This window comes from Cajanus cajan, chromosome 9 (genome assembly GCF_000230855.2).
Source record: "Cajanus cajan strain Asha chromosome 9, NIPB_CcT2T_4, whole genome shotgun sequence".
Lineage (NCBI taxonomy): Eukaryota > Viridiplantae > Streptophyta > Magnoliopsida > Fabales > Fabaceae > Cajanus > Cajanus cajan.
The window spans coordinates 26281289-26298231 of NC_138525.1; the positions used below are offsets into that span (position 1 = coordinate 26281289).

General features: G+C 30.1%; 1 protein-coding gene across 1 annotated transcript; it reads right to left on the reverse strand.

The window, feature by feature from the left end:
• Nucleotides 1-3113: 3113 nt before the first annotated feature.
• LOC145952044 (zinc finger BED domain-containing protein RICESLEEPER 2-like) lies at nucleotides 3114-4192 on the reverse strand. The gene is made up of 2 exons (XM_083064264.1): nucleotides 3262-4192; nucleotides 3114-3175 (listed from the first exon to the last, which is right to left on the reverse strand). The coding sequence occupies exons 1-2, from the start codon at nucleotides 4190-4192 to the stop codon at nucleotides 3114-3116; spliced, it is 993 nt and encodes a 330-aa protein (XP_082920390.1).
• Nucleotides 4193-16943: the final 12751 nt, after the last annotated feature.

Consider the following 16943-nt stretch of genomic DNA (forward strand, 5'->3'; position numbering starts at 1 on the left):
TTATTTTTATTTATTTTTTAAAATCAAATTTTGTACGATGTGATTTAGTTTAGTTTTTAATTCAAAAGTCATTCAAATCAAACAATAACACAATTTGAATGAATTATGAATTTCAAACTAAATCAAATTAGTATTTTATAGTTTGATTTGGTTCATTTTTTGTGGTTTTAAAAATCAATTATTTGAAATCAACTAAAAATATGTAATATTATATGTTATATGTTTAAGACTCGTACGAACTTATTGAATAGGATTTATTTTATAGGCTTGTACCTCTATGCACTTGGTGAGGAAGCTTATAATTGAACCCTTTAAACCTACGATGCCAAACAGTATCATTACAGTAGAGAGACCCATAATCAAAAAGAAGGATGGAGTTAGAATCACCATGCATCACTTTCCATCTCTTGCAATAAGTTTGTTACGCGTAAAGGTATGAACTAGGAATTCTTACTGAATTCGTAGAATAGAGAAAACAGGGAATCCTATGGAAAACAGGAATCCGAGAAGTATTATTGATCTGAGTATTAAGAGAGAATACAAGGATTCATTTACAAAAACTTCCTTTGCTCAAAACTTTAGCTTTTCTATTTATAAGCTCTAACTAACTAAATGGTTAAGCGGTTACAACCAATTAAAATTGCATCACTAAAAGGGTCCGTATCAAATCCTCATTCATCAAAAGATCCTTGTCCTCAAGGATGTTGACAATTAAAACACCCTTCCCCGAACTAGACTTGGCCTCAAGGCCTGAAATGGGGATATTTCTGCATCAAATCATAATAAAACTCCCAGCTTCAATCTTTTACTAGCTGATGCTTCCATTTCACCTGGACCTTCATTGCTATTTTCCCTCTCCTTTTCACTGTCATCCTGTTTAATATCATTTCAGACTCTTTAACTAAAATTGGATCTTCATCACCAGCTAGAAGCATACTTGACCTCAGACCTTCTCCAACATGCCACTTCAATTGTGAAAAATATCTATATCAATTGGTTAAGTCGTTATAACCAATTAAAATTGCATCTCTAAAAGAGTCCGTATCAAAGTTATAATTACAAATGAAAGAAGTCAAAATAAAAAATATTTAAGTATTTGAAACATAATCCCCTTTCATTCTTATTTTATTTTTTAAAATCAAATTTTGTACGATGTGATTTAGTCTAGTTTTTAATTCAAAAGTCATTCAAATCAAACAATAACACAATTTGAATGAATTATGAATTTCAAACTAAATCAAATTAGTCTTTTATAATTTGATTTGGTTCATTTTTTGTGGTTCTAAAAATCAATCATTTGAAATCAACTAAAAATATGTAATACTCATAAGTCAAACATAGAATTATGAGTATACAAATATAAGGTTGCAAAAGACAAAGCAGTAAGAGTGATCAAGATTTGACGTAGTGCTTTGACTCTCTTTCACATAATTAGTTGTATAACCCTCTTGTTGATTTCTTAGATTGGAACTTGACATATAAATAAAGCCTAGTAGCATTGGTCTACAAGTTTCTTTTATCTATTACACTTGGAGTTGGACAAATAGACGGATGAAATTCTAGATCCCAACATTCATTTTCCAGATGATGAACTTATAGAAGATGTATCTTCACTTTCTGGATTATTCAATTCTTCACCTTAAAATAGTTACATCTAAATATTATTTTGTACCAATTATCATGAACCACACAACACTTAATATCGTTTAAATTGGATAACTTATGTTTCATTGACAAGACTATATCCTTATCCTTTTCATTATTAGGCTCTAATGTGTTTCATTAAAGAAGCTCTAAAAAACACTCTTAATTCCAAAATGTCTAAATATGCAATAATGAAGACATACCCACACAAACACAAAAAATAGAATAGAATATTAGTTATACATTATTGTCATGATGATAAAGGTGAAAAGAAAAAGCAAGATCGATGGATGATGTGATTAATAAAGGGGTCATTGGGAAGACTCATTTAAAAGGTCCAATAAGTTGGGAAGATTTGCTTTCACCCAATGGAACATGTTTTACCAATTTCAAGAAAGCGATTGAACATTGGGGCTTTTTAAAAAGTGATAATAGTATTCATGAATGCTTAGTTGAAGCATCAAGTCTACGAATGCCTAATGCTTAAAGGAGTTTGATTGTCACTATATTAATTTTTTGTGAACCAACCAATGTTAGACAACTCTAGGATGATTTTTATACCTACATGATGGAATATTATCCTTTAACAAGCATTGCTGGGAGGTTAAGTTTTATTTACATGTTATTGAAGGATTTGAATGACGTTTTTGATTCAACATAGAAAACAAATCATAGATTATGATTTGTCAACAATAACAATGGATAATACTTAAAGTTCTTTGGTGCCAAGGGTTAGGGGTGGGCATGGATCGGTTTTTTTTTTAAAATCGATCCAAACCGATCTGATCCGCTTTTAAATGGATTGGTTTAGTAGATTCCAATCCGATCCAGTTTATTGATTAGATTTTGAACCGATCCTAATTAATGGATCAGTTTCAAACCAATTTCGATCCAAATTTATGGATTAATCCATTTCCAAAATGGATCGGATAAAAATCGGTTTAAAATTATTTTTTTGAAACCAGATTTTTAACTAGTTTTTTTAAACCAATTTTTTAAAACAGATTTTTGAACCAGATTTTTTAAACCAATTCTTTGAACCAGATTTTGTAAAGCAATTTTTTTAACCCGATTTTTAAATTTGTTTTTTAATCGTATTTTTTACTAATATTTTTAAACCTAGATTTTAAAACTATTTTTTAGAAGTAAAAGGAATAAACTATAACATGAAAAAATAAAGACATCCATGGAAACAACTCACACCACCTATTAAGAATTACAATATATATCTTAATTCTTAAAAGAAACTTGAAAATATCCAATTCAAAGCATTCCACCAAGTATTTGCTCAATTGACTTTGAGTCTCACCTAAGGTTATATACCCTTTTAAGTCAAATCAAAATATCCACTAAATAATCACTATGATCATATTATATCCACCAAAATATCTACTAATTAAGTCAAAGCAACATGAGCCACAACAAGAATTACAATGTCCAAATCATATCATTAACTAAATAATCCATCTTCAATCATCTCCAAGTGTAACAGAGGAGGCTGAATAAGCAATGTTTGGTGGGAAAACAATTGCTACAAAAAAAAGTTATCAATTATTGATCAAATTATAATAAATATATAATACAATAATGCAGTATAAAATAGATCTAGCTTGTTACTTTTTTCAAATTTCTCCAACTCTTCAAAATCCCCATTTTCATTTGAAAACAATGGTAGTTGTGTTATTTTAAGCCAATCTTGTTTGCAAATAAGTGCTTCTACCATTCTAGGTGTAAGAGAACTACAATATGGATCAAGAACTCTTCCTTCAGTACTAAAGGTAGATTCAGAGGCCACTATAACAAGCAAATCTCTAGCCATTTTTGAAAGAATTGGAAATCTACCAGAGTTGAGCTTCCACCAATTCAAAATATCCAAATCTACGTAATTCTCTTCTAAGGCTTCCTCCAAGTATTTGCTTAATTCAGATTTATTAGAGCTAGTTCTTTGAGAAAAAAAATGGTTATAACCATAAGGGTCATCACTACCTCCTTCATTGAATCGAGCTTCTTGTGAGTTAACTTCTATTTCATCTCTTCCACCATTATACTCTTGAAAAAGTAATTTCAAACTAGACTTCACTTTTTCTTTTAAACTAGATGCCACCTTACCATCAAAATTTTGACTAATCAACCAATGCATGAACTGTAATTTGTATCCTGGATGCAACACAAGAGCAATAAGTAAAAACATATTTAGACGATCAGCATTGCCCCAATACTTATCATATTTCTTCTTCATATTTTCTGCCATAATGCATACATTTATATCCCTAGAATTGCACATTTGACTGATCTTTTTTTCAATTCCAAAGACCTCAAACATGTATATATTGCTAGTTACATAAACTGAGCTAGACATGCGCAAAGTAACATCATAAAACAATTTTAGAAATGGTAGGATTGCACGCACAAATTCCCAATCAGCATATGAAGGAACACCCTTTACCTTTTCTAACTCTTGGATATACTTTTTATCTTGCATCTCAAGCTCTTCAAAAGCCTTATGAAGTTTCAATACAGCCTCTAAATTAAGTTGGTAGAATTCCATCTGGTTTCCACATCCAAGCAAACAAGGCGTTTGTATTTAATATTTTGTTTCTTAACACATGTCTTGAATTTAGGCAACCTAGAAGGGGAAGATCGTACATATTTTACAGCACCACGAATTTTCAAAATAGCATCAATATTATCCTTGAAACCTTCTTTCACAATCAAATTCAAAATATGGGCACAACAACGCATATGAATATAATCTCCCTTTATAACCAAACTATTCGAAGACATTAACCATTTTTTTAGATATTGGATTCCAACATCATTTGACGAGGCGTTATCAACTATCAAAGTAAGAACAAGATTCAAACCCCATTTACTCAAGCAATGTTCAACCTTTTTAATGGTCTTTCTTGTGTGACTAGTGACTTGACAAAATTTTAACACCTTCTTTTGCAGCTTCCAATTGTTGTCAATGAAATGAGCACTCAAGCACATATAACTCAAATTTTGAGATGAAGTCCATGTGTCTATGGTGAGGAAAACCCTTTGACAGTTTTGAGAAATAAATTCCTTCAACTTTTCTCTTTCACTATCCCAACGTTTATAAATACCACGTGCTAGGGTAGTACATGAGATGACATTAAGAGAGGGTGCTACAATGCTTAAAAACTCACGAAAAGCTTCATGCTCAATACATCAAAATGGGAGCTCCATTGCCACAAACATTTTGACAATTGCAATTCTCAATGCTTGTTGGTCAATTTTGGGCCTAGCCAATGAAGGGGAAGAAACCATGGTTCCAGATGAGTCTGATTTTTGCTTCTTACTCAACATTTTATTTGATATACCCTTGCATCTACGTAAATGATTTCGCATAGCACTTGGTCCATTATCAAACCTAATCAATGTACCACAATGGTTACATTTAGCTCTCTTATCTATGTTAGGCTTTGGCTCCTCAATAAAGTGATTCTATACATCAGATCGATTTTTACGCCCTTCAGAATCGTGAGGCGGTAACATTTGTTCAGCTAGATGTTCTATAGCATCAGAAACTAAAGTTTCATTTAGCTCAACCATGTAGTTGTTCTACAATAGAAAAGAAAAATAGGATGTTAATTAATTGAGATCATAGATTAAGTTGCCATGCTAAAACATTAGAAAAGGAATATAATAAACAAGTAAAATCATACAAAATGAGTTCTAAAAGCCACATTTTTTGTGACAAAAAAATTACATGGAAATTTGACTATAACCAAGCAAGAGTGTAAGACAAAAACCTGTAAAAGAAGTATTCCAAGAGTTGCATAACCAAATCTTGTGAGAAGTTCACCTTTCTCTGCAATAAGCTAAAAATTTATATATGGCTGATAAGTTGCATTATCCATATTTTGTGTCACATATCAGAATGGATTCATGTATTCAAGATCATTCCATAGAAACGATGTTGCACACAGTAGTTAGCATCACTAACTATGAGATAATCAATTTTTTTTTCAAGAAACAATAGAATTTGAGCATGTCATATTCCACCTGTCACTTGCATGATACAACCAATGACAAATGTTCTACAATTTTCATTTCATTTAACTTACAGGTCGGGACTATTGGCTAAATAAGGTGAAAAACTGACCAAAATAACTAGCATTAACCACTTTTTGATAGAGAATGATGGAATCATACTTGGGAATGCAAGAGGTGACACACTCAAAGATCCAAGAGGAGTGGGCTAGACATGGAAGATTGGGCCAGTCTAGGCCCAACGGGCCCTATGGGCTTGGAAGGCCCAAACCAAGTTTCAACATGGGCTTATCTTGTTTTTAACATTCTTATTATATTTTTGTTAGTATAGTATGAATATATTTTGGTCTTGTATTTTGGACCACATAGAGTAGCATTTTAGGTTTTAGGCTTGTTGGGCCTAGTTTTGGGCTTCATGGGCCTTTGGGCTTTTGGTACCCAATATTGGGCTCATTTTCATTCTTGTAATTTTTCCTTTCCATTGTATTTGTTGGACCATTGTATTTGGGTCATTAGAGTAGGATTTAAGGAGGAATATTAGTTTAAGAGGATTAGGCAAAATTAGGTTTAATTTAGCATGCATTTAAGTTGCATTTTGAGTCACATGGATTATGCCACCTTGGCTGAACATGTGTGACTTAAATTCAACCCTAAATGCACACTAAATCAAAGCCAAATGCACCAAGCACCCATGGGACCGGTCATACACATGTGTGACAAGTTTTGAATTCAAATTCAAATTTGAATTCAAAACTTGGCGCCAACATGGTGGCCACTCATGTGGCGCCAAGTGTTCACCTAATTTTCGGAAGTTATATGTTCCCTCCTTCACCTTATTGTACTCACTTTGAATATTGAATGAAATTTGAGAGCCTTTGGCCGAGTTTCCCCTTTCAAAGTCACCTTAGAGTTCATCTTCAAAACCTTAGGATTTCACCTTAGAATCCTTCTCTTTGAAGTGTGCTCTCCATTGATGCTTGAGCTTGGATGCTTCCCTCCTAGTCTAGGTTGAGTTCATCCATGAGTTCTTAGCTTCTAAGCGTCTTGAGTTGAAGAATCAAGTCTCCATTGAAGAAGATCCGGCCTAAGCAAATCCGTGGAGAAGAACTACCTTCACTTCTCCTAAGTTTGCCATCAGAGAAGATCTAAGGTTCCAACGTCTTAGTTGCTACTCGTAGAAGACTAAATAACTTAAATAGCTAAGCTGCTACACTAGTCGTGAATGACTCCTAAAAGTCTCTGCATTAGCACCAGCATGGAAAGAAACCAATTGAAAATTTTAACTGAAAATTTGTCAAAAGCTTTTCAAATCATACTAGAGTGGAAAAATCAGAAAAATCAATATAGTTAAAGTTCTATAAAACTGCTCCCATATCATACTAGAGTTGGAAGGAAAAAAAGACTTGTATTAAAAGATAGTACATATGAGTGACTGTCATCATTTGAACTAACGTAAACAGAGCATGTTTCAATGAGTATGATAAAAGTTTGAACCGGCATGAAACTGTGAACCTCATTTTTATCTCGACCATGTTTTGTTTTGTACTCTTCACTAGAGCAAGAGTCTTCACTAGGGCAATTATATCAGTTCGGGTTCCATTTATAGTCTACATTTAGTTCTAGCATAGCCACTAAAGAAAATAGCCCAAGAAACTGTAAATAATTTGGGAACAATAGACTGATACTTTGTCCATTCACAAGCCTCAATGTAAGTGACAATAAATGCATGAGGTGGGGTCTACCATATGGTCTCATAATAGAATCAATCACAATAAGGCATCATAACATGATGAGACGTGGCCCTCAAGAGATAAATTTACATTCAAGGTCAACCCACAAACTTCTTTCCCCATAAAAAATTAAATTTGGTATAAAAAATAACTTTTAGTGACAAATTTATGTCACCATAGAGTATATCATTATTGAGTGTGTTACTATAAGTCAAAAGGTTTTTTTTTAGTGTATTAACTTCCATGCAAATCTTATTTTGATATTAGGAAAGGGAAAAGAAAATGGTTGGGGTTAAGGATTATTAGCTTATTAATTTTATCATTTCAATTAATTGACCAGTAATAATCGACACATGCTATGCATTATTTTTATTATTTTTCTTAGATATTTAACTGGAAACTTATTCATTGGATCAATCCCGACGTGGGCGTTAGAAGATAATCTTGCCATGTGAGTTTTATTTCTTTCAAATACTAATTATGCATTGTTGGGCTGGGCTATGTAAATGTAAATACAACCATGCACCAATAATTGGTTATACTTCTTAATTATAAATCATCATGCAATTCATTGTTTACCAATATTTTAAACTATTATGTTGTTGCACACCAAAACTTGATATACCATTTTTCATATCAGTTAGTAATTTTTTCGGGTCACTATTATTTACTAGGCTTTGTCAACGACTTTGTGTTTTATCTTAGTTTCTAAAATTCAATGTAAGCTGCCTGTAATATTGAATTAGAATCCAAGACAAAAAAGCCAAAACAGGCAGCTGTGTATAAAACTACGGAACCAGAGTTTTCTTAGGAGCATCTGCCAGATGGCGTAAATCCAACTAAGAAATCTAAATCTTCCCAGAAATAAATGCAAAAGACATCAAAAGGGAAAGTGCAAATTAAAACCAAGAAATCCAAGGCGTCTGTAAAGCTTTCAAACAAGACAAGAAAGCCAAGACAAGGTATTACAAATGAAATTGGTGACTTAGGCAAGTTAGAGAAGAATGGGTTTGTTCAGGATGCAGCTAATAACAAATTGGAGAAACTTGAACTAATTCAAGAAGCAACCAAATGTGTGTCACAAAAAGCAAGAAAAAAACCAGCTCCAAAGTATTTCAGAAAGAAAGCATAATCTTGGAGCTGATGAGTGGTAAACTATTGTTATGAAATGAATGACTATATTATGGTAGTTGACAATATTTTTTTGTTATGGATTAATGGATAATATGCTGTTGTAAAACATCTAAAAGTAAGGTGTAAGTTTCTTTAATCCACTTTTTCACTTATTAAAAGGGTATATTGTGGTTTGATATCTATCGGTGGGTATGTTATCTAGTTTATAAACATAAAAATAAATAATTGTTAAGGTGTAATTTTGATGCTTTCATCTATAGATACTACAAGTTGATTGAATTTACATTATGGTTTTATTGTTCAAGGGTTTTAAAAAAATGTTGATTTTAATAATTTTACGATAAATAAAGCAAATAATTCATGCTTAACCTTCAATCCAAACACAACATTCAATTGAAAGTAACAGGTTTGCATTAACTACATGACTGTGATACAAAAACAAGTGAGTATCAATCTCAAAATTTCACATTTATACTACATGATCATCAATTACCCATAACAAATTAAGAAAAACCAAGGTCAACGCACAAACTTCTTTCCCCCAAAAATTAAAAAGAAAAGCATAATCATCACCAGAGAACATAAAAACCTTTTACGCACCCAATTAGCACAACCTAAACAACTAAAATCCATAAAAAAATTTGGACCAAAACCAAAACCCATCACCCAAACCCCAAGAAAAAATGCGACGAATCGACGAACTCACCGAAATAGTTGAGAACTTTAGACATGGTGCAGGGTGGTGAATTTCAAAGTGTTCTTCACAAGAAAACTCTCGAAAGAGAGCAAAAAGGAGAGCGAATAAGAGACAACAAATTAGGAACGAACCAAATCAGAGACTCACGCAGTGCAGCGCAAGACCGCAAGTAATTCTAGGGATTTCGTACCTGCAAAAAAAACAAATAAGAATAGTTGGCAGCGCAAGTAATTTTAGGGATCAAAACACAATTTAGTCAACCTGCAACACAAGTAATCAGAAGAGTGCAGCGCGTAGCCACGTAGAAGACTAGGAGCATTGGAGCAAAGCAATTGGCAACTACAGTTCGGATTCGAAAAAAAGTTAAAATGGATTTTTTAAGGGTTTTGATCAGAACCATTTTAAATAAACTAGTTTGGTTAATTGGTTTTTTCTAAATCAGTTCGGTTCAGATATTTTATGTTTGGATTGGTTATTTTCTGGATCAGTTCGGTTCAATTTCAAATGGTTCTGTTCAGTTCGGTTTTTTTCCACACCCCTACCAAGGGTTATATAAAAGGAGTTATCCATCCAAGTAAATAATGAAGATGTTAAATCTGTGCAGAAATTAAATAATGATTAATTAATTACATTTAATACCATTATGAATATTATCAACAATAAACAAAGTCAAGTTTTTTTGTGGATGGACTAGGAGGAACATGTAAAACATTCCTTTATAGCACTTTAATTGCAAAATTGAGAAGCAAAGGTCAAATTGTTTTAGCAACTACCTCATATGGTATAGTTGCAACACTATTATCTGGTGGTTGAACTACACATTCTCGATTTAAGATATCAATCAATGTGGAGGCATATTCATTTTTAAACAATCTGATCTTGCAAAACTAATTAGAGAAACAACAACAATCATTTGGGATGAAACACTCATGACAAATAGATATGCTTTGGAAGCATTAGACATATCATTAAAGGATATTCTAGATTGTGATGCTCCATTTGGTGGTAAAATTATGATATTGAGAGGGGATTTTCGTCAAGTGCTTCCTATTGTTTAAAAGGGTACTAAGGCTCAAATGATATATGCATGTATTGTTGAGTCTCATTCATGGCCTATCACCAAGGTTTTACATTTGTGACAAAACATGCGATCATTGCAAGATCATAATTTTGCAGAATATCTAATGTGCATTAAAGATGATACTGAACCTACCAAATGTGATGATATGGTAAAAGTACCTTGCCAAATTGAAATAACATGGGAATCCTATACATGGGATGCATCTTATACGTAATACATTTCCCCAATTAGAATCTCATACATGGTATGCATCTTATATGGTAGAAAGAGTCATACTAATAGCAAAAAAAGAGGTTGTTCAAAAATTTAATGACATTATCATCAATTATTTCCTAGGAGAAGAGTGTTATTTGTTATCATTTGATGAGGTTGAAGGGGACACACACAACTTATGTCAACAATAATACTTGCACTCTATTACTCTAGATGGTTTGTCACCACATAATCTAAAGGTTAAAAAAGGTGTATCATTGATGTTGTTGCGAAACATAGACCTTAATGTTGGCTTATGTAATGGAACAAGGTTACTATGTCTTGGATTCTTTATGAATATGTTAGATATTGAAATCCTAATAGGTCATAATGTTGGAAAGAGCTTTTCTAACCAGGATTAAACATAAGACAATAGACAGTGTAAGACTTCCCTTTATGCTTATTAGGAAGCAATTATCATAAATAAGTCACAGGAACAAACAATACCCAATGTTTGAATTTATCTTCCACGACATGTTTTCAGTCATGGTCAATTATATGTTGCTTTGTCAAGAGATGTTTTTCAAGCTTCAACAAAAATTCTTATTAAAGAAGGAAAACTTTAAGGGGAAAATGGAAACTTTATAAAAAAATGTTGTTTTCAAACAAATTTTGTTATCTCAAAATTAGTTGTTGCCCCTTTTAATCTATAATATTTATGGATTTAACTTAATATTTGATGATGATATACAAAAATTAAAATTTATTTCATATTTTTTTCTACAGTCAAATTAAGATTCAAGAAGATCTTCTAATTATATGAAGAGATTAATAGAAAGAATTTGAACATGTATTTTGACAAACAGGTAAGTGATAACATATTTATTTACTTTTTATTATGAAACTTTATTATCATCTATTTTTCATAATATTGTTTATATTTACTAGGAGGGTGACCTTAAAAAGTTATGGAATATTTGAAAGGACCAATATTCACTCTCAACAATTTGCCTAATTGACAATAAGGTTAAATTTAATTTAAACCTAACATTTTCATATTTTGTTATTTTTATTTATTTAATTTTAAATTTCTTTATTGCAAGTTCACTGTTTAAAAGTATATTCTATTGAATGAAGTTCTACATAAATAGTAGATAAAACTTAATTTTGGAAAATGGTGAAAAAAATTGTTGTCTCAAAAATTAGAAAGGTAATATAATAATATGGTTATGAAAATATTTTATATGCGACAATTTAATAGATATAAAAATATAGTTGTAACATTTCTTCATTTAAATCAATTTTAACTCATATTTTTCACAATATTAGGACATTTGAAAACCTAAGATCAAGTAATACTTATCATATTAATAACTTTCATACAAAACAAAATATCTCCATTTTTTAGGTTGTGGCTATTTCTTTCATAAACTAGAAAAAGATTATATGAAATGTTAAATATCTCATATCTCATATCTCATATTGATACATGGCATTGTATTATTTATTTTTGTAATTTTTTAAAGTTAAAGAAATTATGGATGATGTATTTTATAAAGAATTAAGATTTATTCTCGAAAGGTGTAAGACTATTCAATTTAATTATTTATAAAGTCTGATATATGTCTTCTTTCATGTTAATGTTAACTAAAACTAATAACAAAATAATATTTATTTTCTTTCATAAATTGTAGGGAAGTTAAAAATTGTCCTGAAATGGAATCATTATTTGGTCTTCCTATCAAGAAAATTTTATGATTGCAAAACATCATATTGTACATAAAGTATATATATATATATATATATATATATATATATATATATATTAATTACTTTAATCCATGCTTACAAATATAATTATGTAGGGTGTAAATTTTTAATATATTTTAACCATTGGTATATATAAAATAAATATAAAGAAAAAATAAATTGTATTTATAAAAAAAAAACAATAAAGACAAAGTAAAAAAATTATTAGATATTTAAAATTTTATAATATTGCAATGCAATTAATATGCACTTCATCAATGAATAATGATCAAAATAATTATATAAATAGTATAAAATTATTTATACCAATATATACCAATAAATGAATTAGTTTCATAGACGAGTTATTTTAAATTCTAAGATAAAATACATATAGAGGCATGAAGTGTCTCAATTCCACTAGTCATAATAATAGTAATTTAAGTTAGGTTATTGACACATTTCGTAAGGTAATGGATGGTTGTTGTGGTGCTCTCATGCTATATTTAAGAAAGCATCAATATTTAAGCAAATTTATTGTCAAAAAGTTCATGTGTGATTAACCATGGTAAGTTAAAAAAGACGATGAAAAAAAGTTTAAGTTACTAATATCTAGTTAGAGCTAGTGCTGGATATATGATTTAAAGTGTTTGTATCAAGGAGTTAAAGAATTATTTGGACATAACTTTTTTTTTGGCATTTTATGGGTACTCTCTTTTATAGATAATTTTGATTTTTGATCTATGACAACATGAAAATTTCATGTTGAAATAACACAAATGATATGCTTAATATTTTGAAACAATTTTTAGCTTATTGTAAACAACTAGTGAAAGATTCGTAAACATCATTTGGTACAAAATTAGATTTTAAGTAGTTATTTGAATGACAAGTTGCAAGACACACAGATAAACCACTGTGTTGTTGACTTTGAACAGAAGAAAAGAGGCACAAATGGGAGAATTTATAAAGTCCATCTTGACCAAAAGGTGCTTGAAGAAACAAGTCATTAATAACTTAAGATTTCAAAAGATAGATAGTTAGGTGAAAGTCAAAGAAATTATTATTATCCTTAGTAAACTTACTTATACTAACTATATTTTTAATAATGTGAGGAACATAAATAAATTATGAAAGACAAAGTTAATATTGAGATTAAAAGACAAAGGAAATCAAGTTGAACATGACAATAAAATAGGAAGGTTTTCACCATTACCAACAAAAACCTGCTCTTGTTCATCATAAGGAGTAGCTTGTTGAATGTTGACTTGCTCAGATGTCACATGGGGTGAGACACTTGATTTGGATATCATCCCGTAGAGGATTGATATTGATGTTTGCAATAAAGGTCTTTGGAGCAGATTGTCAGTTCACAAGGAACAAGGAGATGATAACATGGTTGATTATTACTACTAAATCCACTATAGTATTGTAAGGCGAGTAGGGATCACAACAATTATAGGATATAGATGTTTGATGTTTGTAATTCAAACACACTTTACATTGAACAAAATTTCGTCCACGATCCCCTCCTCTTCCATCACAACCATAATGCTGATTAGATTGATTAAAAGTTTGTAGAGTATTGCTAACTGTTATTGACCAGATTAGCTTGTGGTTGAGTAGAAATATTATTAGAATCGTTCTTCTTGTTCATCGAGAAATGTTGACTAAGGTAGATACAATGTTTTGAAACCTTAAATTTTCTCTAATTGAGCTTTTTAAGTTATGAGAAGCACCTCCAATTCATCAAAATTGAATGGTTCAAAACGAAAATTGTTGAGGTTGCCTAGAGAATCATATTCTTCAAGAAGGCCTTCAATGATCACATCAAGTTAATCTTGAAGAGAGAGATTATTGATTGAACAAAGAGCATTAACAATCGCCTTGATTTCAAGAATATATCCATAGATTGGTAGATTCTTTTTTTTGGAATTTCGTAATTTTGTATGAAGCATTTTTTCTCGTCGCAATCGTGTGCATCAATTTGTCCCAAAGCTACTAATAACTTGAAAGAATTGTGTAGAAATTGATGATTGAAGCCAAGAAAGCATAAGTGAATCTTTGGATGGGTTGTTCATGCCCTTGAAATCATAATAAAAATCAGAGTTGAGATATGTATTGATTATATACTTTATATTATTGAGAAAATGAATTGTATCATGTGGTTACAACAGGAGAGCAACTATATATGGATAGTTGTTGAAATGTACATGACACACCTTAGGATAATGTAATAAAAAAGCTTTATAACATAAAAAATAACAACCTTACAAAATAAAGAAAAAAATACAATAAAGTAAGTTCAGCTAAGATCTTGTTCACCCTACTGTAAGAATGTCAAAATAACATATTAATATATTCTAACAATTGAGTTGAGTTGGATTTCATCCGAATATTTTAAAAATTTGAACGAAATTGTTTGAGTTAGATTTAGCAAGTTTAGGCTCATAAGTATTCATGAACATCTCTACCTTTTTCATTTATGAAATCTACAAAATTTTGTTTTAATTATTTATTTTTAAAGGAAATGTTTTGATCAATTAATCTTTAAATTTTAGAACAATGGTTATTATCAATTTCGATCATACCAATCCACGTTATCATTATTTTAAGGCTAAAACTCTATTTTGGTCCTTTATAATCTTTTTTATTTCAATTTAGTCCTTCATTAATTTTTGGTCTCAAATTGGTCCCAAATTAATTAATTGGTTTCAATTTAGTCCCAAATTAATTAATTAGTTTCAATGTGGGACTTCCGTCCAAATTATTTAAACGGAGTTAACTTTTGGCCACGTGGATGTCACGTAGATGCATACGTGACATCCACGTGGATGAGAAAATTCTTTTTAAGACACCTGGACCCGAAACGGCCCGTTCTGAAACCGGAACGGGCTATTCTGGTTGCAAAATTAAAATACCACCAGTGAAGCAGAACGGGCCGTTCTGAAATCAAAACGGGCCGTTCTGCTTTCAAAACGGGCCGTTCTGAAATCAGAACGGGCCGTTCTGGTTTTAGAACGGCCCGTTCCAGAACTGTGAATAAAATATTCTTTACTTAATTGTGTTTTTGATATTATAATTATGCAATTTTGATCTCTAAGGTTTTAATTGAGTAATTTCAGTCTTTAAAAGATTATAATTGTGTAATTTTAGTCTCACAATTTTTAATTGAACAATTTTAATCTCTTAAATATCATAATTGTAGAATTTTAGTCTTTCTCATTAAAAATTTAATAATTTTAAATTTTTAATATATATATATATATATAATGTTTTAAAACTATATAATTGTTTGTTTATTTAAATTAACGTATATTTTTTTTAATGTATCAAATGATATATATTTACTATTACTAAATAAATAAAATTTATATATTATTAGTATTTTAATATTACTGATAAATTAATATCAATAATATTTTTACCCTTTTTATACTATTATGATATTTGAGGGACTAAAATTGTTCAATTAAAAATTGAAGGACCAAAATCGCGCAATTGCAATTCTTTAAGGACTAAAATTATGCAATTAAAATCTTGGAGATCACAAAACTGCACAATTATAATACTTGAGGGATAAAAAATGCAATTAAACCAATATTCTTAATTAATTTTATTAAAAAATATAATAATTAATAAGATAAAAGGAATATCACTTTATAATTTTTTGCAACTTATTTAACATTAAAGGAATAAAATGATAAAAATTAATAAGATAAACATAATAAAATAAAATATATAAAAAAAATATTAATATATTTATTTTATTGAATATAATAACATAATTAAAATATAATTAATAATATATATTTTATAAAATTATTAATATTTTATATATAAAAAAATAAAATAAAGCCGAAACGGCCCGTTCTGAAACTGGAACGGGGCGTTCTGGTGCATTTTGGGTGTGTTAATTTTGCACTCGGAACGGGTCGTTCCGGATGCAAAATTAACACACCAAAAGTGCATCCATAACGGCCCGTTCCAGTTTCAGAACGGGTCGTTCTGGGTCCAGGTGTTTTCAAAAAAATTCTCATCCACGTATGCATCTACGTGGCGTCCACGTGGCCAAAAGTTAACACCGTTAAAGCAATTTGGACGGAAAGTCCCACATTGAAACCAATTAATTAATTTAGGACTAAATTGAAACCAATTAATTAGTTTGGGACCAAATTGAGACAAAAAATTAATGAGGAACTAAATTGAAACAAAAAAAAATTATAAGGGACCAAAATAGGGTTTTAACCTTATTTTAATTAGCATAAAAGAGAGTCTTTGTGTGTATTTTATTCAAAAATAAAAAAAAATATACTATATCTCAACTTTTTTTTATAATATTATATATCTCAAATTATTCACAAAAAAATTCTAAACGATTACTAAAAATAAATTTAAATTAAATTATAGCGTAAATAAATTTAACTTATTATATAGAGACAAATATATTCATATAAAAGTGGATGTAAAAGCTGGTTATTAAAAGTGTATATGAACTATATAGATATAGATATTTATTATATAAAAAGTTGCAATTTTTTTTATAACTTACACCAATATCATTAAGTCATTAAAGTGAACTGAAACTTATGAGTCAACTCAATCTATCATGAATTTGAATTAAATTAGATAAAAAAAAATTGATTTATTTCAATTATATAAAAAATTCGACTTAGCCCACTTATAATTTGACTCACTA